Below are 25494 nucleotides of genomic sequence, written 5' to 3'. Positions count from 1 at the left end.
TATTTATGAGAATTCGCTTTTTGGGTGAAAGCTAATTAATACACTTGAATAATATATATTCCGCAAATTTATACAATCTACTGTACTAAATTTACGAACAATAGAAAATAGTTAAATAATCTACAATTCCCCTAATCTTTATAATCAGTCTCAACATTTTGTTAATACTGTTGGTACTATTTTACTGTTCTACATAGATATGAACTAATGGAATATATCATAAGCAGGTATGACAACCTTAAACAGAAAAGTTACAAGATAATTATACGCAAAATGGCTGAACTTTATTATTCTAGATAGTTTTTGAGTCTTTTGCTGGTGTGATATGTGACCCATAAGGACATTTTTAAAACGCTGAAATTGTATTACTGTAATAAAAGAAGGACTAAAATTGCACTCTTCACGAAACTAAATTACCTTGTGGAAGAAAACACAAAGGTGTGATTTCATTTACTCGCTTAATGTTGTAAAGAATAAAAGCTATTATTCCCCGATTTGTATAGAAACAAACGGTCATAGCAAAAATTGAAATTGAAGGTTGTATGGAGAACAAATGATAAAGCTGAGAGACACCAATCGGAGTTAGATAGGAGTAAGGCAAAATATATGCTTTTTGCATACTAAAAGTAGCGGTAAAATGCCTTTAAAAATTTATAAACAGGGAAATTTCTTTTTTCTTTTAGAAAAGTGCTTCAATCTGATGAAGTAGCAATTCCTTAAGGTTGTTGGAAAGAGATTAGCATTGGGATGAAAGGCCCGGAGCTTAATAACTTTCAATAAATATTTAACTGTAGAAACACACGATATCACAGAGTAGAGCACAAGCCCGTCAGAGGAACAAGCTCTTATTGACAGTCGTCTTTATTGTGGTATTACAAATTTGACTAAGGCGAGATGGTAACTGTCGTATTTAGAAACATATTAATTAAGTTAGATACCATTAATATGATTCCACACAGCCACGACTCTCTCTTACTTCTTACCGTGATTTTTTAAATGAGTTAAGTCCCTACGGAAACGTCGTAGCTGGTTACCTTGATACAAATCCGTGCTAACTTTACTAATGGGTTTTTAAATGAATAAGTTGGAATCACGCCCTCGTTAATCTCTAAATACGATACTAAAATGAACTCTACTAGAACCCGCTGTCCCTAATAAGTAGAGCAACCCACATTATACTTTATTTTAAATTTAATTATGCTGTATTTTTTCCAAATTATGCTTTGTTGTTAATTTCAATCACTGTTTTACATTAACTGTGTATAACGTATAATATTTTTTATACATTAAATACTATACAATAAAGAAAAAGGTTTGTTGGATTTAAGATAAAAACAAGAAAATTGGGAATCCCGCTCTCAACCACTAACACGAACACACTTACAAACCTGCTCTGAAGAAATATTACTTTGAGTTTCCGGTTTTCGATGACAACGATACTCATATTCGTTGTAAATGTACTAGACTTGGGATATTCTGAAACCCGGAGTCTGTACGTAATTCAAATTTTTTTACCATACTCAATTAGTAAGTGTGTGGATGTACATGATTCTTTTCTACAAACCTATCAAGTTGTTTGAGTCAAGTTTTATTTTTGGTTAAGGGATTTGCATTTTCTACAACTGTAAAATTCCTAAATTACTAAATTTCGATATTCTCGAATTTGTAAATTTGATCACTGCAGCTGCTATTGATCTGCGTTAGATCTTATAAAACATATATCACAAAACTTCAGTCTGGAAATTTAACGAAATACAATTATATATTTTTCCGTGTTTCGCATAAAATGTGAGGAGAAATGCTAATAATTTTAAGGCTACAACCAATCTACTTATTTCACACAATAAAAAAAATAACTCAGGTCATGAGTTAAATGAATAAGAGCATGTGTAATAGTACAAAAATTTAGCTCTGAATTAGATAAAGGACAGATGCAAATGTCTCGTATTTAGCGATTACAATACCACCTATAAGGACATAAATCTCATGCTGTAGTGACAATATTGAGAAGTAAATTCTGTATGAAAATAAGAAATTGCAAACACGTAAGACACATTTGACTTTTGCAATTAATCGTTTTACTTGTATTTTACGTTCACATATAATGAACCGACGCTTCGTCAATACCCACCACACCTCAGATATATTGTAAAGATAATAATTACTTATGCTCTGAAATTTTTTATAAATATATATATAACTGGTTTATTTTATTGTAATTATTTTATATAAATATTCATGCATTGGTGAAAACAACATTACAAACAAAAATGTTTCTCCGAAACGGAAATTGAATTGAAGAAGATGATTACAAATCCGGTGATTTACCACAGATCTAACATGAGCTCTCCTGCCAATCTCCTTCTAACGAAGTTTCAAGACGATAGCATAAATTTATTGGAAATGCTATTGCTTTTCCTTTTGTGTTTTTTGTTCCCTTATGGATGCAAGGACAATGCTCGCTGTCTTTTGTTAAACTGGAAATGTTTTTGTACGTATGTAAATATAGGTATCAAAGTCAGCACGTGCTCACATGTGTATCTAGATTCACAATATAGTATTATTACGTACTTCAATGTAATATGTATTTTTTCTACGTTCAACATTTCAGCATATCTTATTAGAGTTAAAAGAAGAAAAATACATCTGTACAAATTTCCTTGTTACAATGGTTGGTTTGTGGGGTCAAATCTGATACTTTCGATTTACTTTTTCCGAATATAACTAAATTTGACTTGGAAAATTTTCAGCTCAAAACAGGCATAATCGATGTGGTCATCCTTTTACGAATACGCTGTAAGCATTTCTACTCGTTGAACAGATATAACTTACTAAGGGTTCCCATTCCGTCAACGTCTTATAAACAGAATATCAGTTCGTCATTCTATCAACTAAAATTACGACTCTTTACTATTATCACGAGTGATTGAACAAAAAATTATGTCAGCTTTAATATACTCATGGGCACACCAATCCTATATCCCGACTGTGGGGTTCCTGTAGCTTACATATTGATATAAAATATCAAGAAACATTAACAGTCAAAAGTATGATTCTGCTACAGTTATATTCAATTACTTCAGGATTGCACTTATAACACATTTTTCTTAAATCGAATACTTATTCTTTCAACACTGAAAGATAAGTGTGCACATACTAAACCCAACAGTCGATTCTCATTTTAATTGAAAAAATTCATTATAGAACAGTTCTATCCTTTAGATAGTGCTAAAATCAGAAAAATAATAGCCAATCAAACGTATTTAATTAACTGGTATAGTTTTGTGCAGCGTTCAATATTATTGGTCCAGATTAAGCTATAAGAGTATCAGTGTTTTCCGCATGTTCTAAGGCAGTTGGAGTGCAAATAAACATGCTGAACATACATACTCTAGTTTCGGATTCAATTTTCACCAGATTTGGCTCGAGATATTTTGTTTCCACATGCTAACTAACTAACTAACTCTATTGCTTATTGAACCCCGAGGTTCAATGCCGCGTTCACAAAAGCTCTCCACTGACTTCTATCCTTAGCCAATTGGATCCAGTTTCTACTTTGTATTCCTATCTCTGCAAGATCCATCTTCATATTGTAATCCCATCTGCGCCTAGGTCTTCCTAATGGTCGTTTTCCGATGGGTCTTCTAGTCAAGACTTTGAAAGCATTTCTACTTTCTTCCATTCTAGTTACATGAGCTGAACACCGAAGCCTCCTAGACCTGATGACCCTAACAATGTTGAGTTTACCGTATAAATTACGTAGTTCCTCGTTATGAAGTTTCCGATATTCCCCATTCCCGTTCATCTTGGGTCCCAATATTCTTCTCAGGATCTTGTTCTCAAATACTTTCAGTCTGTTCTTCCTTCAGAGTAAGCGACCATGTTTCGCAACCATACAGAACAACAGGCATGATTATCGTTTTATATATTTTAAGCTCCAAATTCTTCTACAGAATTCGCGTGGACAAAAGATTTTGAACTGAATGATAACACGAATTCCCTGCTTTTAGTCGACATTTAATTTTTTCGTGAATATGATTTTCGTCTGATAATATCGATCCTAAATATTTGAAAGTATGCACAATATCAAAAGTATTATTGAATACTTTAACGTATCCACAATTTGCCGTATTACGGTCCCGACGCACTTCCATGTATTTAGTTTTCTCTGCATTTACTTCTAAACCCATGTCCCTGCAAACGTCTAATAAGATCTTTGCATATCTTTCTATTGTTCTCCTATCATCCCCTATTAAATTTACATCATCAGCATATGTCATAACCTGGTGGATACCGCCGGAATTCCATCTACACCCGGAGACTTGTATTTCTTTAATTTCGTTATAGCGGTTTCTACTTATATTCGGTTGGGTTCTGGAAAATACGGTTCTGCGGTTTGTATCTTCTTTTCTCCACGCACGTTAGTTTTTGGCTGAGTGTTCAGCAAATCGTCAAAGAAATATCTCCATCTATTTAAGATGCTATCCGTATCACTGAGAACTGTTCCGTCAGCTTTCATTAATATATAAGCACGAGGTTGATAGCCTTTCTTAAATTCGCTGATCCCTTTATACATGGCCCGAATATTTTTATTTTTACTATTAACTTCGAGTTCCTTAATTTTAGCTTTCAAAAAATCGCGTTTCTTTGTTCTAAAAGTATTAGAATTTTCCCGCCTGATGTCTGCGAAATTTTTGTAGTTATTTCATTCGGATTTTGTAGCCAGCGTAATTTCGGCTTTTTTTCCTTCCCTGCTAGATTAAAGCATACCTGGTCGAACCCTGTTTTGTTCATACGTATTTCCGCGTGTCCCAATTTTTCTATTGCTGAACTTTTAATGCTATCTTCAATTTTAATCCAAGTATCCTCAATACTAGTGCACTACGAGTCTTCTATCACCAAGAATCTACTCGAAAGTTTAATCTGATATTCCTCTCTCACCTGGCTCTCTTCTAATTTTAAATTAAATCTCTCCGTTTTCGGACATTGAATATTACCTTTATTGAACGATAATCTCTCTCGTATTATCGCTACTACCAGGTAGTGATCAGTATCACAATCAGCCCTTCTAAACGAGCGGAAATCAATTATTCTAGATTGCCTTCTTCTATCTATTAAAACGTGATCAATTTGATTATGTGTTTTTCCGTCTGATGATGTCCAAGTGTATTTATGAACGTCGCGATGTGGGAATTTTGTACTCTTCACGATTAGGTTTTTGGATTTTGCAAAGTTCACGAGTCTAACACTTTCCTTATGCAGACTTTCGTTCCTTACAATCGGTTTGAAAATATCCTCTCGTCCCACCTTCGCATTGAAATCCCCTAATAGAATTTTCATATGGTATCGCGGGAGTTGGTCTATCCGTTCCACTTCTTCGTAAGGGTGACTATCTATTATATCGTCACCTTTATCTTCAGTTGGAGCATGTACATTTAGAACAATAATATCACACCACCGTCTCTTAAGAGCAAGAAAAGAAAGTCTGTCAGTAACAAATTCAACCTGTTTAATTTCTGGTAATATTAGTTTGTGAACGAAAAACCCTATTCCTAGCTGGTGATTTTTATTTTCTTCCCCGTAAAAGAAGGTAAAATTTCCGGAATTCACAGATCTATTTCCTTCCCATCTAACTTCCTGAACTCCTACTACGTCCATCCTGTATTTCTCTAACTCACTCGTTACGGTTTTTAAGGCGCCTGCCCTATAAAGACTTCTCATATTTCATGTTCTGAATCTCATGTCCATTTTCTTTTGCTGAGGTTGTGCCAAGTTATCAGTCCTTATCCGAAGCTTTTGTAAAGTTTTCTGAACAAGTGCCTTTTTTACAGGATGAGGTTGATAGCCTTACCCAAACCGCCAAGCTGCAGGACCACTCTTAGTCGCCTGTATCCACATGCATAGAGGAATAACCAGGGTAATAAAAAGGATAATATTTTACAGTATATTATTCTACTAACATTATTATAATTCTAAATTTCAATTATTAAAAACAAAAATTTAACTAGTAAACGTAATGTAACATACATTACAAAAATTTAATACTGGACTCTCATTTACTAATGTAATTTCCAAGTACGGATCTTACATTTATCTTGAGTCCTAGTGTTAGGAACGAATTATATTACATGCGCAGTAAGAGTTATTAAAACTATGTAAACTGCTAAGTACACTTCTTTTCTCGACTAAATATTCGTTGCACTTCCACTGACTTTATCTAAACTAAAAAAAAAAAAAAAAAAAAAAAAAACACTTAAGCAAGTATTAAAAGTTTTGGAAATAACAGTTTTATGTAACTTTCAAGAGGTGCAGAAACTTACCTGAATTCCTGAGAATAGACATCTATTCCACGACTATCACTTTGCTGAATAATTTCCCTTGTCTTATCTTTTATAATCTCAGAGGTTTCATGTCCAGACTCTTGCACAATATATGTTAAATCACTTGAATTTCTCTTCGGAAATTTCATGTTAAGAAATTGTTTAGCATCAGCTGGTAAATTTGGTATTGATAAACGACTGACCAAACATATCGGTTTCGAAGTGAGTTTCCAATCTTTTAGATCTTCCTCATTAGTTTTCAAAGCACTTTTGAATTTAGACAGTAAAGGATCTTTTACCATAGAAAGGTTAATATCACTGAGTGGCTCCGTCCCAATTTCAGGTCCCTTACATTCTAATTTTGATGTAGAATATATTTTGAGAGAATATTTGTCTTTAAATTCGTTAGTGTTGTCAATTTCATAATTGCAATCTTCTTCAGCACCATCTCCTGTTTTGATTTCAACATTAATCGTAGCCATCTTGAACAAACCGAAATACCTTTCCTTAACTTAGGAATTGTTCACGTAAGAGATTTGATACGTGTAGGCTCAGTGATTCAATGAAATGAGATATTCTGAAAACGTAAAGAAAGATATTATTAATTATTGCACAGCATACAAATGATGATGATCACTAAAGAAGATTATTATTTTTCATGTCGTACATTACCTTTAGAAAATTACCTTCATATTTTCTATATGTACTACAATATGATTTGACGCACAATATTAAGATTTTTAAGTGTTAGCATTTATAATCTTTGCCGGAGAAACCTCATTAATTTTTAAGTGTAATAACAATTGTTTATAAGTTTTCTATTAAACAATTTACTTTTAAATGTATAGTATGGTGGAGGGAAAAATCACTTTTTTGTATATCGAAAACGCAATAATGCGGAAAAGTTGTCAATTGATGTTGATAAAATCTTCGGGTAGCGAATCCCAAAAAAGATTTTGTCTTCATACGGCATGCAAACCCGCTGTGCACATCATTCTTGTGTTTCTACGGTAAATGAACAAAACTATTACCTACATTTCTTAAGTAATATATAAAATTTAAGAAATATTTTCTGCATGATCTAGGTACATTTGGAATCACATAATAGCCAATTTCATTACAATTACAATCTACTTCATACAAAATACATACATATTTTTTGCACCTTTCTGCTTGTTTCAATGAAACAACCCAAGACGAGACAGTGGGTGCAAATCGGATTCCTTTTATGCCCACCCTACTATCCATACTCGTATGTTCAAAATTAGATCTTTGGTCCTTTGGAGAACATAGTTTGCCCTTGTTTCTACTTTTAGGATTACAGATTGGGATTTTAGTCTGGTAAAACAATCTCTGCCAGAAACTGCTGCAGATGCTTGTTACAAGTTTTACCCAGCGTTCTCTACAGTTAATATGACAGGAATATTTCAAAGTTCCCTTTATGCCTAGATGTTCACGGTTATTACTGTGGATTTCAAGTTCTTTGTTGGAAAACAGGACAGCGCTGGAGAATGCATCATTTCAACTGATTCCCAATTAATAAGGTCTGTGTAATCGTTTGCATTGAAACTGAGCTTTGGTAGCATAAATTGTTTACATTTGACTCATTGCCTACTTTAGTTAGTCTTCCTCGTTTTGTCTTCCTAGTCTTTTCCCTTGCGTTGACTATCTTCCTCCATGCCTGAAGTCTTTCACCGTCAACCATAGAAAGCAATATATTCTCTGGGTTTGCGAAATAACAGATATTTTGAATCACTTGTTGAACCATTTGCCCTTCTTTTGTGGTATGTATCTTGAGGAAGTTCTCATTAGTCACACGTGTTTTTTTCTCCACCTTTACAAGTAGAGTATCTTTTTACTGAAAACCAGCGACCTCCAGTCTCTTTCGTGCATAGAGGTACAAGCCTCTAAGAACCTTTTCTTTGGCCATTAACACTTCCTTTTGTCGTATCTCTTCCCTTTCTCGCCGGATTTTTGAGCGGTCTATCATCTGGCCAGCATTCTTTGGATCAAATATTTCAAAAGATTGCAATATAGCTATTGCTATCAAAGTAGTTACACGGTCAGATGTTCCAAATTGGTCTGCCAGCATAACGAGAGGTCCAAGGCCATGTCGTTGCTGCTTGCTTCATTTTTATCAAATATCCTGTTGCTTCGCAAAGCAATTATTAAAATTTGACTCATCGTCATCAGAAGATGTTCATTAGAAGTACTCATTTATGGTATGTAAGAAGACTGCTGGCGGGGCTCTCGTGATTTCCTCATAGTCAACTCCCTCCATTTTGCCTACTCTTGTTGTTCTCTAATCTTGCACAAATGTACACTCCTCCTTTCTTTCTAAATTCATATGAACGCATGAAAGGTTCATGACATTGACATGAACATATACCAAAGAACTTCGTGTAACCTTGTTTAAACATACTATTTTTTCTGGAAACTAGCACTTGTACAGAACTTGTACAGAAACCTCTTATTATTCGAGGTGTAGGGAAACAAATTCGAGTATATAATGTATAATTAGACCAAAAATACATATGGAGATCAATCCATCAGCAGTGGTCCAGAGCTGGCGAAAGTGGTTGCTCGAACACCTTCGAAAATTATAGAAATTGGAGTATTATGAAACTTGTGTATGAGTAGGTCAATAACATCATTCACGTTGTCGTATGTACAAGTGTTCCTGAATGGCAGCCATCTTTGTTGTCGGTGAAGTGCCACTTTTTGCATTTGCAATCATTTACTAAAACTACAATTGCAGAGGATGTATGGACCAGATGAACACCGAACAAAAACGAATGTTTAGAGGAGGGCCTGAGAATATATGCTCCTGCTTCTAAATAAATATACAGGGTTGCAAACCAATACATGAAATCACTGGAAAAAGTACAGAAAACTACACTTTTAAAGGTGCTCTATTTTGGAATGGCATAAAGTGAAGGGGTTCATGAGATTTGTGCTGAATACTATTTAATGTAAAGAGTCTGCAAAAAGGTCTACAGCTATGATACTACTGGTAGCATAGATTTATGGGGGTCCGAAAATTGAAGTTCGTGCTTTTGATGCCATGTTTAGGGCGTAACATTTCAGGAGGGCATAGTGCTAAAATTGCTGCTTAGGGAACAAATTAATTCTGTATGTAAATAAACTATTGCAAAAAAAATCGTGATTGATATTACGTGGAGGTAAAGGTAAGGACATGGTAAAATCGCAAAGAAATCACGTGTCTGACGATGGTTACAGCGTGGGAAATTTTATGTTTTGATACGTTTCATGCTACATCTCAAAAACTTCGTATGGTTCAGCACTTAGGTCCGCATTTGTTTGTGTTCAGTGGTGCAAAAGCTTCCGAGTGGCGTTTGTTCTATCTTTCTAGCTCCATGATCATTGCCGTGTCTATATGGTAAAGGGGTTACCTCTCCCTTGCACCCGCGACACCCATTGACGAAATGGGCCACGGTATTAAGGAACTTAATGTATTAGCATTGTCATTTAAATCCAATCCAAGTTACAGAAGTTAATGTCTTCACAAGTTTGCGTTACACCTATCTACCTTATCCTACTGAAAATGGCATATATGTGGAAAATATTTAAAATAAATATTGTTTTCATTCTCTTCTATAGCATTACAGCAATAGCTTTAAGTAGCTGTAAAACAACTTCTTGCAATTACACGATTTAAACAGTGTTACAAACTTCAGCAGTTTTCATTATATCTAAGGAACGATTTGAGATATCGAAGAGCTGGAAACGGCAAAACAATTTAGAAGTCCATTACAAATCATACAAATGTAGGATACTTATTTAACCATTTTTTTTTTAAATAAAAGATTTCAACAAAATTTCTTCCTAGTAACTTCGTTCATATTCACTCGAAACAAGCCATACTACGACCATGGTATCGAACACTGAAATACTCGCGATGTGCATTATCCTGTGCATCTCCGTTATGCTGTATTTGCGTCAGAGGCTTCGAAACTTTGGATGTTTAAGATACTGTAACATCCTTAGTTCGCAACACTGAATAATAAGAGCACTATTTTAAGGTTGCGTATGACACGTTGATTTCAAGTATGTAATAATCTGACGTAGTGTTATTTTCAAAAAAACATATTTTCATATTGGGTTGTCAACTTGTTTGTGAGCTCTTTCTTTTTTATACGTACAAAGATGTCACCCTCCACTAGTTGATTCGTGCAAACTTTCGCTTTTCTCTCTTTTGATCTGTCGTTTATAGCGGATGGTCAAGATAAATTGTCCATTGTCTAGACGTGACAATGATCACGGAGCTAGAAAGATGGAACAAACACCACTCGGAAGATTTTGCACAACTCAGCACAAACAAAAGCATGCCAAATTTCTGAACCATGCGTAGTTTTTGAGACTTAGCATGAAATATATAAAAACATTTAAATTTTTCAGAGCTACAGCCATCGTCACGGGCGTGCTTTCTTCGCATTTCTACATGTCCACTTTCTTCTCCATGTAATGTCCGTAATGATTTTCTTGCAATAGTTTATCCACATATAGAATTACTCTGTGGCCTAAGCCGCAATTTTTAGCACTTTGCCCTCCAGAGATATTATTTCCCTAAAATAGCATCAATATAAGAAACTTCAACATTCGGACCCACATAAATCTATGGTGCCAGTAGTATCATAGATGTAGATATCTCTGCAGACTCTTCATAAGCAATAGTATTCCGTACAAAACTTATAAATCTCTGACAATATGCCCCTCCAAAATACAGTCCCTTTAAAATGATTTATTTTATTTTCTTTTATTTATTTATTTATTTTTTTTTTTTTTTTTTTTTTTTTGCATTTTTCCAGTGATTTCATGTATTGGTTTCCAACACAATATATTTATTTAGAAGCAAGAATATATATTTTCCGCGTCTCTCCTCTAAATATTCGTGTTTGTTTGGTGTTCGTCTGGTCTATTCATTTAAGTACAATATTCTGTAACACATACAAGATCAAGAAACGGCTTACATTTAACATTTAGTGGCATTAATAATTTTCCTTTGTCTATCTCTGTCACACACACAAATATGTAAATACTGAAAAACAGACATAGACAGGAATCATTTAGCATAAAGACAGTAAGTTGATCTCAAAACCTCATCGCTTCATCATAGTGTACATACATCATCATTTTATTGACCTAATAAAAGTGTCAACTACGCCATGTATTAGATGAAACTCTTGGGATCGGCGAAAATGAAATTAACACAACTGAAAACGTCTATCGCGCCCGCGACATGATTTATATTTCGGCTAATAAAGGTTACTTTCGAAAACTAGTGCATCCCTGGTCGAATCGTTGTGAAATACTATTAAAAGTCCACTCACGACTTCATTATTCACTTTCACTTGCAGAACATTTTAATCATCAATATAGCTTACTATTAGGAACATTAGCAAAATATACCATTGTTGACTTCAATAAATTATATTGCCCCGTCTATCGATTTTTTTACAATTTGACAGATTTCTAAAAAAAACAGTTCGCACATCACTAACTAAGACAGTTTTATTTCACCCGCCCTAGGTTGTTTTAACAGTAAATTTGCGATTTATATCACGATCTAGTGTAAATATTTCTTAGGTGTTCAGCGCGCGCAAGATATCCCCCAAACAAAGAAATTACAAGTAGCAATTTCTACTATCAGCTTCGCCCTAGGAGAGTATTATTTGCTCAGTATTACTTTTGTCCCAGTTCTATTTATTAAAAATGTCCAGGGTAGCTTCCGCGGACGTCGGCCCCGAAATACAAAAGTTACGGAAAAATGAACAAAATCGGACGAAATTTCAGTATGGAAGCAAGAAAAAATGGTAATAAAGATAATCAGTGCTTAGTGTTTAATTAAGAAAAAGAACGAAGTTAAATTTTGCACTATGAGTTCGTGTATTGATGCGATATTGGGTAAAAACGTAAATATTCATAACAAGGCAATGTTTGAAACCTACGGTAAGATAAACATAAATTTAGAGGGGAAATAAATGAAAAGGAGTTGCATCCAAATTATATAGTGGAGTTGTACCCAAATTATATAGTGAAAAAGGACAAAATTTTTGGTATTATCCCACGTTCTGTTGGTATGCTCTTGTAAAATCAGCGGAAAAAATACTAACACAAAAGGATTGTACAAGTAATGAAAATAGGGATCTGATATACATGTATAATGAAGTAGAAATATTAGATAGAAATTCTGCCGTTTACAGCGTAATATTACATAAAGATACATTATGTGTATTGCTATGTGAAGCTGGCGTACAAAGTGATCACACAAGGCAGAGCCACAGCAAAAGCCTAACCATGTCCCCAAGACGATATCTTCGCTACTGTTGTTTACTACATAAAATACATTGACAAAAAACACCACCACATTTGCATCATACATTAACATGTACATGAGAAATTCACCGTTACAATATACGAGGAAGTAATAAACTGAATACGCCGCGGCATCCTTTAAAAATAACAGAGAAGGAATATTTAATTTCGACAGCAAGTATCTGGAACTCCCTACCAAAGATAATCACTGACAAACCGTACAATTCATTTAAATCATCACTACAAACATTATTATTTAGGGATCAGAAACAAAGCATTGGCACAGGGAGGTTTACTACAGTATGAAATTGGACTGAATGTTTTGTTTATCGTTAGTATTAATAAATGTATCATTTTATGTTCTTATTTATATATTTTTTCTTTCTTTTCTTTGTAATGATGACAAGGGTTAGGTGGCAGAGCAGCCTCCGCTTGAACATCGCCCACTGAAATAATTAGTAATTCAATTCAGTGCAAAAAGCACGCTTTTATGCCATACGATATGTTTTCCAATTCTCGTTTATGTGTATAACCAACGTTCCTGACGCGCTTTTTCTGCACGGACGCACCCCTCACTTCGGCTTTAGCCAGCGTGCTGTGCTCCTATCCTCACTTTGTTAGACAGAATTTGTGATTTAGTAGCACCCAGCACAGGTACGTTTGTATTAAATTAATTGGTAGACATCAGATTTCAACCTTATATAATTATTACAACAGTGTAGTTTATGCCTATATAAATGATAAGTGTACTTTTTTATATAAATCTGGTACCATAGAAAATAATAATTTGCAACTTTGCGCCTGGCGTGTGGAGAGGAAAACGAAAAGTGTAAAAGTCTATGTATGTGTGAGTGCGAGATTCATAGCTTGTAGAAATGTAACATTATAAAAAAGAACAAATGGAAATGTATAGCCTTAAATGCAAATTAAATCCGAAGTTCTAAAATATATAAAGGAAAAAAGGGAAATAATATCTAGTGGCGACTTAGGTTATTTTTTTCACTATATGATATCGTTAAACAATTACTTAAAAATGTCGGCTGTTAAATGATTCATAATGAATGTCGACAGGAATAATTTGCGAACTCATTTCCCAAAAAACTGCGCAATCCTTCGAGAAAAATGAATCATTCCGATTTAGGCAAGAACAATAGTTGTCTGATTAATGTATTTACTAAGTAGAAGTTACATTTTCATCGCCTACGAACTCATTCGAGCGAATTTTGAAGTGTTAACAGGCATCTTGTCAGTCGTTCGTCTCGCGTAATTAGTGGGCAAAAAGTAAGTTAAAAATAATGCAAAAGTTTGTTACACCTGATCGACGAAAAAACACGTAAAACGAAAGTGATTCGTGTATGAAGTTATAAGGATTTTGAGTAAGAATTATGCCCAGTGGTGCTATTCTATTTTTTTAAGCCGTCTCTCTCTCTCACACACACACACACCCACCACGTTCGAACATCGATATGTCAGCTAAGGCGAACACGGAAAATCTAAAATAGTCAACATCAGCATCAACAACATTATGCCAACGTTCTGGAAGGCCATGGATTCCATCGCGGTAGAACTTTTTAAGTCGTCAAGTGAAGAATATATCAAGTGCATTTTGCACCTCTACTCGGAATTTCAGTTGATGTCCTATAAGATGATTGTCCAAGGAATGGAACAAGAGAAAATCCGACGGTGCAATGGCTTTACACACTCAAGGCGTAGAATGGTGACCCGGGTCATCCTAGCTACGAGGGTCTTAGCGTTGTCCTGTAACAAGAGGACGCCTTTGGATTCAGAAGTGCTGTCTCCAGAGTTTTGAGTTTGTTTTGAACACGGTTCAACTACTGACAGTACACAGCTGATTTGATGCTCTGACAGCTCGTAGCAGTTCCCGATGCTCGACGCAGCGAGCAGTCCACCAAACACTCACAAGGATCTTCTTCTGGTGCAGTGTGGGTTTCTGCCGTTTTGGAACTGGTTCATGGTATGCTAAGCAATGACGACTACGCCATGGAGCTTCGTACAGGACCCACTTCCCATCACATGTCAAAACCTTGTCCAAAAGTGTCTACTTCCTCAGGCGAGACAGCAAAGAAACATAAGCGTCAGCTCGCGTTGCCTTCTGGACCGGAGTCCAATCACATGAGACCCATCGGCTCAACTAGTAGTGCTCCCCAAGTTAGTGGAGATGGTGCCGAATGGTTTCTTCACTCACACTGAAATGTAGTCCCAGGCCCACACATGTCTTGCCACTGTTCGCCCCAATTTCCGCCCGAAGGTCTTCATTTTGTACATACGTTGGTCTTCCGGCACGTGGGGCATCTTCGAGTGTTTCGTCAGCGTTCTTAAACATGGTAAATCACCACTGCACTGTCCGCATAGTCACGACTTCATCAAAGGGCTGGCATATTTTCCGCCTTGCTGGATCAGCGTTTGACCCCAGTTTGAACTCGCAGCATACATGCCCTTATGACGCTCTCTGGAGGTCCCATATGTAATATGTCCTTACGCACGTTCACGGTGTAACTGAACTGCCACAACCAGGTACCAGTAGTATGTTGGATGTACCCACACCAAAAACTGATCTTCAACTTATCTCTATTTGCATTAAAATCACGGGGTGAGGGCCAATGGAAAACAGACCTCCAAAAAACGACATAACTTTCTTGGTTACTTTTATTAGACGCATAGATAAATGGATAGATATAATTCTCTTAAGAAACAAACCATACACGCTATATACAAGAGATATTACACTTTAGAACGTAATGTCAATTTTATCATCTTGGGTTTGGCCTAATAACTGTTTCCATTATACTTCGTAGCACCACGTTCAAACAAAACCAACGCAAAGAAGGGGAAATCATGTAACAGAATATACAATAATGTATTTTTGTTAGTGAAATTAAGTGAATAGCTTCAAAACTTTACCAAAACCAGTCCCTTGTTGACTGAAAATTTCAGTTATTTATTCTTACCAATAGAAACATAGAGCACTCAGAAGAATTAACGATTAAGACCTGGAAATCTTTTATTTACATAACTGGGAGACTTCATAAGTCACTTATGATATATTTATATGCGTCTATCCATTTCAATTTCTCTCTGCCCGTTAAAGCAATTCGAAGTTGCTTATTTCACAACTATGCAAGCGAGTATGAAAATTACAGAGATGTTTTCTCAAATTTGTTTGGCTTCTTTCTTTCATTCTTGGTTAAGTCATGCGTATGTTTGCATAATTGTTTTTATGTCTGAGTTTAACAAACGATTCTGCGAGCTCGAAATATTTTAACACCGGTTCTAGCGAATCGGCTGAATAGCACCACTGATTATGCCACTTCTACATTACATAGTAGTTCTTCCTTAGTATGGAATTATTTAAGGGGTACATCTTCCCGACCTCTGGAATGGGTATGTTAGGAAGTTGCAACAAGTGAAACTTTACTTTAAGCGTGTGTCCGCTTTTGGAGCTTACCATCCCCAATAAGTAATATAATGCTGGTAGTAGTAATTGGTGCGTGCGGGCAGACAAAAACTGGAGTGATCTGTAAAGATTAAGTGTTAATTCCAACATTAAAGTTGAGTGCTAGACTCAAACAGATGGCATTCGAAATATAAATGAGACAATAGAAACTGTTGTGTAAGGAAACAGAATGGATATGCAATTCTTTCCAACCAATATAATTTTAGAGAATTTTGGCAAGTTCTTTCGGGGAAAGGCACTCACGTAAACAGACGTAAAATGCACTTTTGATGCTATATGTGCACATGCTGAAGTTGTACGGAGCCCTCTTAAAGTCAGTTTGCACCTATTAATGCAACTTGTCCATAAAAAAGAACTTTCTAAGGCAGTAAGAGTGCATTTCATTCTACGTGAAATTCATATTTCATTAATATAAGTATCCCCTTCTGTATCAATCTTGCATAGGAAAGAAGATTTTTTCTATGCGGTTTGAAATATTCCACGAGTCAGGGACGTGTATTTGATAACTGGCTTAGCTTCTAATTTCCCTTACAAAATTTATTCATAAAACGCTAGTAAGGATTTCTATATTGATGATTCGGAAATAAAAAATGTAAGTATTGAGTGTTATCATTATTCCCGAATAGCGCAGGTTTTGCAACACTTAGGAGATGGAAGTATTAATTTTGCTCATTGTTATACAACACATGGCATTTATTCCGAAGCTGGCGGTGCGCCTAGTTTTTGAAATCTTTGAGATTTACGTCCCACGATTATGCCGGATAGGCTAAAAGAGACGGTGATGATAAGTAGTGCATGAAATGGGGAATGAAGAAAGTGGGAGGAAACGGGAGAGCCCCGAGAAAACACACGCACACGGTGTTTGTCGCCTAGTTTTTGTCTCAAAGCATAATAATTGGTTCCTTTTGCACCAAAGTTTTACATGTAATTCACATAGTATTGCCGAGCGAGCGTTAGCGAGTGAATGCAGGGTAGAACCCCGCAGAACACGGTGTTTTTTGTCATTATTACAGCTAAATGGAAAGGGGGACCTGTGTACGAGAACCTTGATGCCATATTTGTTATGTTAACGTTACATTGAAAAGTATAACTTTCTCCACGTTTCTTTACAGTTATTTGCTTAGCACATCTCCTACAATTTATTTTTAGATTTAGTAAGGCTTTCTTTTTACTTACTTATAATAGATTTCTCTGATCATCACCTTATTGTGTCACAAAATGTAATAATTTTACCTCGTGTCCAGGGACGCGTCTCTATCCTGATTTCAAAACAAATGCTCATTACATTCCCAAAATCCTACCATGCAGTAAGCTGCCTCCAAGTAGTTCCCTCTGCTTGCCAGATAGTTGCATGTTTAGAATCACTTATATAATAAAATAAATACAACTTACACTCTCCTTATATATTACCAAGCACACAAACAAGCAATTTATTCATTTCTTCCAGATAAATTTTCAAAATTTTGCTATAAACGGACGACCAACTTTGGAACTTAACCCCAACACATAAATATGTATCTAAATAAGGCAAAGAAAGCATGATATTAAGAAATATATGTGATTAAGAGTCAGGAGAGTACGATTGAAATGAAAGAGAAGTAATTATAGATTAGATATATTAAAGTAACTCAAATGAATAATAATACAAGTTTCTATTTGTGTGTTAAATCGAAGACCCCATGTACGGAAGTTTAGCTGTACCTCCGTCTGTAATGTATCTTCAGCAATCATTACTGCTCACCTGAAACACAGTATATTATTAATTGGCATTTATTTGCTTGGTTGGTCATTTGCTTGGTTTTCGACAAACAGCATACACGAAATTTTAAAAATCATTGGGCCTTATGCAGAGTCGTAATGACAAGTGATTAGTGCCATACTAAGGAGATACAGTAGTCAGACCTTTAGTATGATGCTAATCATACGTCAAAACGACTCTGCATAAGGCGGATTAATTTAAGAAACGCTTTAACCCGTTTTTTCCCGGTGTTCCAATATTGGAACAATTTTAAAAATGGCGCAAATACCTGCTCAGCTGGCTACATTGTATCGCCATTAGTTCAGAACGTACCAACTGCATTCACAAGCGATGGAATGAAGAGGTGATGTACTTGTTTCCTGCTCTATTAGCTTTTGCACCTCGCGGTGGTGACGTCATTGTCAAAGAAAATTTTACATACACCGTGAAGGAAAGAAAGTAAGAAAATATTCCTTTATTTTTATAATTCTGTCCGTTTATTGCCTCAGATACCTTGATTAATAGTTGTTTCAAGTCATATTAAAGATATATAAAGCAAGTAATAATTATAACTTGTACAGTGTGATCTAAAGTACAATGTTCCAATAATGGAACACCAGGAACGAATGGGTCCATTGTTTTCATTATTGTAAAATTTCATTTCTGTCTCACAACTTGGAATGTATATTACTTTTTTATTAAAATATAAATGATTCTTGCTTTCCGTACGATTTCTCTGTTTATATTTACTTTGTTTCTAGCGGCGCGCAAGCACTTATATCATTCTAAAAGTGTCGAAGATAGCTCATAATATTATTTGGTTGTAATATTATACTATTGCACTATATAATATTATAAATTATTTTCTGAAAAGCTATGGAGCATTGATGTATGCTGGATGTATAATTCATCACTGAACAAGTTAGTATCACGAATGTATTTGGTGCACTGAGTCCGAGGTTCAATTCCCTTTGTAGTAGGGTTGTACATTCTACAGAGATACCTGATGGTTCTATGATGTTTTTTAATTGCCAGGAATCTAATTTGGGTCTCTTGCACCAGATGCGAGAACGTTAACCATTTAGTCACAAAAGATTATTATTATTATCTAACAATTCATTTCTTATTTGTGTGGTGTATATGGGAACCTCGAGGATACCTAGTACAGTTTCAGCCACACGTTGGACGAGATGTAAATACACCTAAAGACACTGGCTTGGGAGAATACGTTGTAGTACAGTTGACAAATTGAATTCCAAAAGATAAGCATTTCAAGATATACGCGGATAGACTATTTTCATCACTTTCATTAGCAAGTGAGTTAGCCGAATTGGGTATTGGTTTTACTGGAACTGTTATGAAGAACCGAACAGAGAGTTGCCCACTAAAAGATCTACAGGAACAAAAGAAAGAAGATGGGGGCATTTGTTTCAAATCCGACGGAGCTAGCAAATGCATGATGGTGGAATGGAATGACAATCGCATAGTTCATTTGGTAACTATATGCAATGCTGTGGAGCCTGCAAAGAGATGGATTGCTAGGGAGAAGAAATTACCAGTTCCACAACCTAATACTGTTTCAAAGTACAACAAGTTCATGGGAAGAGTGGATAGGATGAATGAAAACATTGAAAATTACATAATTTCAAGCAGATCCAGTAAATGGTGGTGGCCTGCTTTTGCGTTCTCTATTGATATGCCTTTCCACAATGTTTGGCAACTCTACAGGAAAACAGAAACAAACCCATCAATAGATTATCTCGACTTCATAAGAAGTATAGTCGAAATATATTTGCAGAAATATAGTTCTCTACCATCTTTAAGCGGAAGGGCGAAAACAAGCAAGGAATTTCTGTCACGCATCCGTAGAGGTCTTCACACCTTACCACACTCTTTGCCAAACATTGTGGAAAGGGAAATCAATACAGAACGCAAAAGCAGGCCAGCACCATTTTCTGGCTTGAAATTATGTAATTTTAGTTGTTGAATTGGTCAGATTTGTCGGAAAGAAAATCAAACGTGTTATTATTTTATTCCTATACCGACCTATAAGAAATATAGGATACATAGTTTAGAATTATTAAAGAATATTTATATTCATATTCTGTAGTAAACATTTATATTTTATACTGTTCGTCCTGTATTTCATACTATAATATTCGTACAAAGTATATTTGCAAAATAAAAATACGAAAATTGATCGGTTGTTTTATAAAGAAATTTCTATCTAGAAAAAGTAGAGGCATAGAGAGGTGTTCTATTTGTAGAGTAAATAACATATATAACAAACATTACTGTCACGTTCGTTAGTAATGTGAGAGTTTAGAAAAAATCTTACTGGTACCGTTCGTTCCTGGTGTTCCAATATTGGAACATGCCCAAACAGCCGAATTAACAGGCGAAAAGTGGCAGAATTTAATATTAATCGTACAAATAGAAGCCTCTCATTCAGAAAAACACAAATTTTCAAAAAATTCGGGCAAAAACGGGTTAAAATGGTATGATAAAGTAGAGATGGTCGAGTAGGGTAGGATCGAGTTAGCTTAAAGTTAGGTAAGTTTGGATCAAATTTGTTACAAAAAAGAACTGTAACTTTTCGCCTTTGCGTGAGGATAACAACTGGTGAGTCTCTGTACACCTGCAGCCATGTTCAGAATACAGATGCCAGTAATCTTCCCGCAATCCAGGCATGAGGTAATTTTGCTTAAAGTAGTCCCCTCCACTTGCCAAATAGTACCATGTTTACAAACACTTATAAAGAAAAACGTACACAATATCCGTTTTCCTTGCATATTATTAAGGAAACAAACGAACAAATTGTCCATTTGTTTTCAGTAGGTTTTCCGAATTTAGTAAGAAACGGATGACCAACAACGCAACTTAACCATATTAATTTGCTACCACGGAAGGTTTGCATATATGCTTTCGTAACCATAAAATACTATGTTTATGGACATTACATAGAGCTATCCACATTCTTCTCTCAAGAACAGTAGGAATAAATCTTAATACAATTGAAATACAGTACACTCATAAATAATAATAATAATAATAATCCAGATGCTCGACATCTTAGAAATTGAACAGAGTTTTACGCGATACCAACAATCAAACAGGGTAAACTTTACCAAACGCGCTCTAGCTGCGGATCGATAAGTAGGGCCCTTTTAAAAAGTATAGTACAGTAGGGTAAGGTAGAGTAGAATGAGATAGAAAGAAGTAGGGTAGGGGTTAGGAACGGGTTAGCTTAAGGTTAAGTAATCTTTCATCCATTTTCATAAAATTATTAGTGTGTAATTTCTCGTTTCTAAGTGAGTATACCTGCCGGAGCGGGCGTTGTAATGTTAACCTATAAAACATGAAGCTAAAGTAATTTACCTACGTAATTACCATGGGAGTTCAAACTGTCTTGAAATTGTGACTCTTGAAACTTCCTCTTGTCTAGTGCAGTGTTGTCAGATTCAGAATAACAGACTTCCCGCCCAAAGCCCTCAAATTTCCCGATCGCTTGCAAAATTTCCCGCCATGGAAGAATATTATTCTTTAATTAGTATTTCATTAATATTAATGATTAATTAATTAATCATTACATTGATAATTTTAAATTAAAATCAAATAACTATGAATAATGAATCAGAAGTACATGTTTTCCTGTGGGAGGAGAAATCTATTATAGGGCCATGCTTCTATTTTCTATCAGTAATTTATTTCATATAGAAAGAAATATAAATTGTGTTTGTGTGTGTGCTACTTCACACATTATATTCTTTTCTCTTTTCCCTCTATTCACCCTAACATTACTGAATGACTCGCTATAACAGATATACTAAGCCAGTGTGCGAATTGAAAAATTTTCCCAGGTGCGGATGAATTTCACCCATATGCGCACCCAGTCCTCCCTCCCTCCCTCCCTCACTCACACACACACACATACATACATATATATATATATATATATATATATATATATATATATATATATATATATATATATATATATATATATATATATATATATATATATATATATATATATATATATATATATACTAACAAGTACAAAACAGTTGAGATGTGAGATCTTTCATAAATTTTCACTCAAGTAATATTTAGGTTAGTTACGCAAAGTAAGAATTGTTCCCTTTTTCTATCTTATCTTTATGTCCATTTAAAAATACTCCAGAGGGGGAAAAAGTTATCCCTGCCAGGGATAAAATTTTTCTTCTCCAGGGTGGGAAAGATTTTTGTCAGGGGGGGAAATCCCTGGCATCCCCCCCGCCAATTCGCACCCTGTACTAAGCAGACGGCCGTAAAGCTTCTCTCCCTTCATTCTTCTCGAGAAAATGGATATTGGCGCGATTAATACTCAGTTCCATTTGGATCGGTTTATAAACCTCCCTTGCTGTTCTTGTTCTTTTGACCTTCAAAGACGCTTCGAATCCATGTACTACTCCATGTATAAAGAGATGAAGACAAGGAGCGAGGAAGAGAAGACATGAAAAGGAAGTTGACAGAATTTCCCCGTTTTCAAACATAATTTTCTGCATTCCCGCTAATGATAGAATTTCCCTTTTGCGGGAAATTTCCCGCCATCTGACAACACTGGTCTAGTCTTGTCGTAGACCATTACCGGTCAAATAGAAAGGTGCACCAGCTCGACAGGCGTGTGTCCTACGATTTCATAATGGTAAAATGTGTACCTCACACGGAGGATTTTTGGTTCAGGAACGAAATTGAATAAAATACAGGACACATTTGGGAAGAAAGGATACAATCGGGAAAAAGGTCAAAATCTGGAAAGAAGTTCAGACAGTGATAGAAGGTTGAAAGCCAAGTTGAACAGGGCAAAGGGTTAGAGTTCGACTAAAGTTTGTTTCCTGCAGTAGTCAGATCTTTAGTAAGACTCTAGTCATACTTGCAAACGACTCCGCATAAGGCCAATGATGTTTAGGACACAAAGCTCTCAGAAGGAATAATTCAAATGTAGACAATCACATCTTCCCAAATACGCAAGCAAATGCGATCTGTAAATCAATATACGAATGTATTAGATCAACAAATTTAGGAACAATAATTGAATTTAAAACAGGATAGATTGAATAAGATAACCGCACTAACCTTTCCGTATGAGTTCCAGTATATGATTGAAAGTCTCTTACATTGCATATCTAGAATATGACACTTCGATATCAATAAATTATTTCGTAATTAGCCTCCGGCGTAAGTAATTTAGAATGAAATACTTTACCAAACTTAATAAAATGGGTGGTATTCAATGAGAATTCGTTAGTCCAGCGTTCGTCACACAATTAATTAGCATCATATTAGCCTTGTACTAAGAAGGGTGTACTTTTTGATGTTCAGTCAGCTAATAATTTTAATTTTAGTATCATTAAGTAATAATACTCCAATACATCGGATGAGAAAAATAAATATGGCAACTACGGAAAACGAAATTAGCACATGCGTAGTCTGTAAAATTCAAAATATATTAAATACGAAATCAGAAATGTATTCTTTCTGATTTGACATCTCAACTTTATCAAAAATTACGAAATAGAATTATAATTAACTTATTCATTTCTGAGGGATGTATTTATGGTGTGATAGGTCTAAGTTAATTAATATTAGTGACAATAGAAGAATGGACATTTCGTTTTTGACAAACATTGTAATTTAAATACATCATCGTGTAGAATTAGTGTTCAATATACAACATAACAAAAATCTCAGAAAAAGATTTCTTCGTTATGGAGATACAACGCTTCAAAGATTGCAAAAATCAGCTGTTTACGTGACGGCAAACGAAAAGAGGGGGTTTTAGTGTGACGTCACAAAAATGGAATCAGTGTGTGAGTCGCATTCGAAGCTTCACTGAGTCTTTTCATATTGCAGTTTCTTACTATAAATCACAAATAAGTTTAGTATAATAGTGAGTTTAGTATGGTATAGTAGTAATAAGTTTAGTATAATAGTATAATTGTCAGCTAATAATTTTAATTTTAGTATCATTAACTAATAATACTCCAATACATCGGATGAGAAAAATAAATATGGCAACTACGGAAAACGAAATTAGCACATGCGTAGTCTGTAAAATTCAAAATATATTAAATACGAAATCAGAAATGTATTCTTTCTGATTTGACATCTCAACTTTATCAAAAATTACGAAATAGAATTATAATTAACTTATTCATTTCTGAGGGATGTATTTATGGTGTGATAGGTCTAAGTTAATTAATATTAGTGACAATAGAAGAATGGACATTTCGTTTTTGACAAACATTGTAATTTAAATACATCATCGTGTAGAATTAGTGTTCAATATACAACATAACAAAAATCTCAGAAAAAGATTTCTTCGTTATGGAAATACAACGTTTCAAAGATTGCAAAAATCAGCTGTTTACGTGACGGCAAACGAAAAGAGGGGGTTTTAGTGTGACGTCACAAAAATGGAATCAGTGTGTGAGTCGCATTCGAAGCTTCACTGAGTCTTTTCATATTGCAGTTTCTTACTATAAATCACAAATAAGTTTAGTATAATAGTGAGTTTAGTATGGTATAGTAGTAATAAGTTTAGTATAATAGTATAATTGTCAGCTAATAATTTTAATTTTAGTATCATTAACTAATAATACTCCAATACATCGGATGAGAAAAATAAATATGGCAACTACGGAAAACGAAATTAGCACATGCGTAGTCTGTAAAATTCAAAATATATTAAATACGAAATCAGAAATGTATTCTTTCTGATTTGACATCTCAACTTTATCAAAAATTACGAAATAGAATTATAATTAACTTATTCATTTCTGAGGGATGTATTTATGGTGTGATAGGTCTAAGTTAATTAATATTAGTGACAATAGAAGAATGGACATTTCGTTTTTGACAAACTTTGTAATTTAAATACATCATCGTGTAGAATTAGTGTTCAATATACAACATAACAAAAATCTCAGAAAAAGATTTCTTCGTTATGGAGATACAACGCTTCAAAGATTGCAAAAATCAGCTGTTTACGTGACGGCAAACGAAAAGAGGGGGTTTTAGTGTGACGTCACAAAAATGGAATCAGTGTGTGAGTCGCATTCGAAGCTTCACTGAGTCTTTTCATATTGCAGTTTCTTACTATAAATCACAAATAAGTTTAGTATAATAGTGAAAAGAAAAGTGACAAAATAAGTAACACACTTACTGTATAAAAATGTAACGTGGTAATAAATACATTAAAGGTCATTTGTAATTCTTTATCATTTCAAATATTTTAGATACATATACACAGTGATTTATCTACATTCAGCAACACACTCCGCGTACCCCCTAAAATTTTCGGCCACCCCCGGAAATAAATTCCTTACACCCGCAACTAGGGGTGCAATAATAAAAAGATTCATTCTCGCTCTGCCTAAGGCCCTCCAGGACCTTGTCAAACCTTCAGTGAGTCATTTTATATTGCAGCTTTTTACTGTAAACTACAAATAAATTTAGTAGTATAGTGAAAGGAAAAGAGGTAAAACAATTAATACACTTACTGTATAAAAATGCAACATAGTAATAAATACATTAAAGGTCATTTGTAATTCTTTATCATTACAAATATTTTAGATACTTAT

At 34.8% G+C, this 25494-nt stretch overlaps 1 protein-coding gene across 5 annotated transcripts in view; it reads right to left on the bottom strand.

Annotated features, from left to right (window-relative positions):
* The window catches only part of LOC145686766 (uncharacterized), a 28214-nt gene extending 6895 nt beyond the window's left edge, over positions 1-21319 (bottom strand). Inside the window, exons 1-2 of one of the 5 annotated variants that reach the window (XM_081760411.1) lie at positions 21248-21319; positions 6321-6897 (exon numbers count right to left, since the gene is read on the bottom strand). In XM_081760411.1, coding sequence (XP_081616537.1) covers positions 6321-6802 — 482 coding nt within the window. In that variant the 5' untranslated portion in view covers positions 6803-6897; positions 21248-21319. The other 4 variants (XM_081760413.1, XM_081760412.1, XM_081760414.1 and 1 more) reach the window with 4 other exon arrangements.
* Between the last annotated feature and the right edge of the window lie 4175 nt (positions 21320-25494).

Source organism: Thermobia domestica, chromosome 5 (assembly GCF_964235325.1).
Source record: "Thermobia domestica chromosome 5, izTheDome1.hap1.1, whole genome shotgun sequence".
In the NCBI taxonomy this organism is placed as follows: Eukaryota; Metazoa; Arthropoda; class Insecta; order Zygentoma; family Lepismatidae; genus Thermobia; species Thermobia domestica.
Note: the sequence above shows the minus strand (reverse complement) of the source record. Positions and strands in the feature narration are given on the sequence as shown.